This window comes from Oryzias melastigma, linkage group LG4 (assembly GCF_002922805.2).
Source record: "Oryzias melastigma strain HK-1 linkage group LG4, ASM292280v2, whole genome shotgun sequence".
Lineage (NCBI taxonomy): Eukaryota > Metazoa > Chordata > Actinopteri > Beloniformes > Adrianichthyidae > Oryzias > Oryzias melastigma.
This window is the reverse complement of record NC_050515.1, coordinates 18,903,368-18,907,449: the sequence shown is the minus strand read 5'-3', so window position 1 is coordinate 18,907,449 and position 4,082 is coordinate 18,903,368. Positions and strand designations below refer to the sequence as shown.

The following is a 4,082-nucleotide window of genomic DNA, read 5'->3' as shown; positions in this document are numbered from 1 at the left end:
AGTGAAAATATTTTCCTAAAAAAATGTATATTCCCGCCAAATATTACCTGTGTACCATTCAAGAGAAAACACACACACACACAACCTGAATTCCTTACATTTATTATTATTTTTTTAATAATTCCTTGCACATTTACTCAAGTGCAGAATCATAGTCAAATGTAAAGCTTTAAAAAATACAATCTTAGTCATCTCTGATGTGATTCCAGATGCTTTCGTGTAGATTTCTTGAAAAATAAATTGGGTTTATAACAGGTAACCAGTCTTTAAAGAAGTTTTCTCAGAGAAATCTGTAAAGTAAACACTTGAGAAACAGGGCAGCATAAGTAGTTGATGTCAATGATTCATGTAATTCATTCATATGTAGGTAGTGTAACTTTTCAACACAATACATATACAGTTCCTTTTGCATGTGTAAGGCCAGCTGCACCTTAACATTTTCCACGTTTCTGTTATTTTTGTATACTCTTACATATTGCACTACCATCGAGAAGAGAACATGAACTACCATTTCTCACTTGGCACCTGAATTTAACACCATTCTTGAGCTAGAGCTCTGCAACGCCGGTTTCCCTTTAAGAAAATCCTCAATATGATTACTCTGCTTTCTTTCTTTTTCTAAATTAAAAAAATAGTTTGAATCATCAACTGTACACAATACCAAATACAATGTGCTTTTGCCCATACAGTGAATAGTGCTGAGTTAAATATTCCCTCCAAGCAAGTTTTGGTGTGTCCGTCATTTCTTCAAACCAGTTTGAAGTTACAGCGTCCATCATTGAGACCTTTCGGCGTGAAACTTTCGGTGTCTGTACCTGCTGTTCTTTTCCTTGGCCATGTTGATGCAGGCATTGTGCTTGTTGCTCTGTAAGTGGTTCCAGTACTTGATGAGCTCATTGGGGTGGAACTGATGGGATGTGATCAGGTGGCTGTACTTACAACTGGAGTAAGAGACGCGCCAGTGGTTGAAGAGGAACTCGTTGGGAGGGGGTGCTGGGTCAATGCGCAGCTTTGCCAGGCAGATTCCCACATAGACGTCCTCCAGGTGCAGCCTGCGGATGCTGAGAGAGGCTTGATAGATCAGCTGCGCCATGTCCCCTGAGAACACATATCCTGTGCCTGAGCAGAATATCGGGTAGCGCTCACTGGCATAAAGCTCTGGTGGCATGTACCACTTGCTGTCTTTGTTTCGATTTGGTGCGTAGCCCCTCATCAGGTAGCCAGTAAAATACCTCTGCTTGGGTGGCATCTCAGGTTTTAGGAGCTTTTGGATGAGATACTCTGTATTGACAAACATATCACTGTCTGTCTTCATCACATAAGAGACATGTGGACAATAGGTAGCTACCCAGTTCATTCCCATTAAGGTTTTGATGGTTAGGTTGTAATAAGTGTCCTTATAGTCCTGTTGGATGATATCGTGGTAAAGACGACTCTCTTCTTCAATGCTGCTCTGAAGGAAAGTGTCAGAACTTTTGCCTTTGCCGAGCATAAAAAGCCGGACAAAGCCCAAGCCCATTGCTACACTTTCATTTCCCCATGTTTGTCGGATTGCATTGCGAGCATCTGTTTGTCTAGGTTCTGCAGCAATAAGGAGGATGAGAAAGGGTGTAGAGTCCCTGCACTTAAAGGGTTCATTCAAGATGTATGGATAGGGTTCAGCACTAAGAGTCCCTCCAACACCCATTTCTTTTTGTAAACTGTTGTTGGAACTCATGGAGTCACCCAGCCCCATTACACCCATCCTGGCTCCACCTCCTCCTGGCTCCACCGCCGCACCCTCGGCTTGCTGGGAGCTCAGGTTAAGCAGAGGCTTTGGTGGTACATACCCTGAATCCTTCCACAGGCCCCTCAGAGAGCTGCTCTGGTTGACCTCTCCTTTGGGACTGCGAAAACCTCTAATGGTGTAAGCAAGTGGATTTTCGCGAGCCCCACTTCTTCCGGGTAGCCTGTCCTGATGACTAAAAAATAATAAAAAGGTGAAGAGCAGGGCCAAGAAGAGTAGAGCTACCACATGGGTCCGAAAGGCCGATCGCTTGACGGTACAGGTCACCTTGATGGGACAGCAGTGCCGTCGTCTCCACTGCATGGTGCAGATCGGGGACGCAGGAGGCTGCTGCTGCGGCTGCTTGAGAATGGGCTGCGGCAGTGGCAGTCACCCAAAGTCACCTCAAACATGTGGCTGCCAACAATCAGAGGATTATCTGACCTGGCAGATGGGTCGGAGTGAGCCTCCTGTTAGAGTCAGGGCAACATTTAAAGCTTTCAGTTTTTGCATGTAGCAGCTTTGAACCGGCTCCCAGCACTGCTACGAGACCAGCATTTTTCTGTTTTTGGGAGTTTCTTCTTTGCTCTTCTCGGGCTCTCCAGGCAAACACAGGGTCATATTATCTGTCTTGTCCCCTTCAGATTGCGATAAGAGCCACCTCCTTTGCGTCTCCTTGTTCCAATCTAAAGGAAGAGGAAAAAAAGAAGTTGAGAAACAGCCTGGGAAGCATTCCAAAACCCTTCCCTGTTTCCTACTAGTGAGTCACATGGCAATTTTCTTCATTGAAGGTGTTGTTTTTTTTTTATTCTCCTCAGGGCAGCCTAAATCTCAATCATTTATTTTTGCGATTTGTTTTGACACACATGGCAATCCGGAATCAATTTTGTTAAAATGAAAGGATTTCCATAAAAGCACAGGTGGCCAACGTGGTGAATATCTTTCTTTCTAAAATGCCTTAAGAGACGGAATCAGATGAAATATAACAGCAAGCACTATGTTATCACTATTTGGACAGAAACAAGGAACACACTCCAGCCTGCAGCTTTGTGATGAAATAATGTTAGTGAGCAGTTTTATTGCTGTAAAAATGCATGGAGGGCATCAGATGCATTTCTATGCAATTCTTCTGAAAAAAAAAGAAATCAGATGAGAACTATTTCAGGATGAAGACAGAAAACAAAGTCATTTCCTTGACTGTCTTTAACTCATTGCACAGATAATAAAATCACAAGCAGGTAAGTATTGCAAATATCCTACAGAGGTGATGGTGGAAACTACAAGTTAGAAATCTGGAGCCCAAATGGCGAGATGGTGGCTCTCCCTTGCACGCCATTATTCAGTTTAATGCCTCGGGCTGAAGTTAAATTTGCTGGTTTGCCCAATGTGGTGCCAGCTAATGCTACCCTGAACCACACGGGCAAGGAAGTGTCATCAACCCCCTCTAGAGCACATCGACAGCAGTTTAAGAGAGGAATCTGTCAAAATGAGATTTCAGGGTCCAGCAGGCAGTGGTGCCGCACCTTGAGCAAGCCTCTGGTGAGAACAGCCATCGCTTGTCATTCACCTTCAGCGCTGCCTTAAGTCTTCTTGGGATTACCCAACCATCCCAATGGACAAACTCAAAAAAAGATATAAAAATAGCACACAACAACATGAAGTAGATGGAAAGAATTGGTTGAGTTAAACCAAAATATAGCTCACTGTATTTCATTTAAATTTCATTGAAATTGAACCATCTCCTTGCAAAAAAAAAGAAAAAGAAAGTGTTTCCAAGAATTGCAGATTCCTGGATTTTATTTGTTTATTTCAAAGAATATATATTGTGAATTTTGCATTGTAAGTTGGCTACAAGAAGAGGAAACAATAACATACTATCAAGTTGTTGTTCACATCCCTTCATTTTCTGAAAAAAAAAAAAGACTATTTTGCAGGAATCCCAGAGGTGGGCTAGAGATTGCTGTAATAGCTGGCTTTTAGGCAGAGCCCAGAAGATTTTCCTTATTATTATTTGGATAAATGCTTGGTTTTAATGGATTTCCCTCTCTGGTGTGTACTGGCCGACCCTGAATCAAAGAAAAACAAACGTGAATCTAGTTAAACGGCAAAACACACCCTGGAGGAGTTTCTTTTCTTGTTCAGAGCACAAGTTTGATAATTTAACAGAAAACATAATCAGGATCACGCTTTTACAGAAAGGGTTGCTGCAAGGAAGAAGTAGCGCCGGCCAATTACAGGTGTACTTGTTTGTATCTGCAAACGCTTTGCTCCAAGCAAAAAGTGTTGGATTTAATTGAAATAAAATTGTTGCAATTTT

General features: G+C 42.4%; 1 protein-coding gene across 1 annotated transcript in view; it reads right to left on the bottom strand.

Annotated features, from left to right (window-relative positions):
• Positions 1–86: 86 nt before the first annotated feature.
• b3galt2 (UDP-Gal:betaGlcNAc beta 1,3-galactosyltransferase, polypeptide 2) overlaps positions 87–4,082 on the bottom strand; it is an 11,525-nt gene continuing 7,529 nt past the window's right edge. Inside the window, exon 2 of the mRNA XM_024279208.2 lies at positions 87–2,451. Coding sequence (XP_024134976.1) covers positions 776–2,089 — 1,314 coding nt within the window. The 5' untranslated portion in view covers positions 2,090–2,451 and the 3' untranslated portion in view covers positions 87–775. The remainder of the gene's footprint in view (positions 2,452–4,082) is intronic.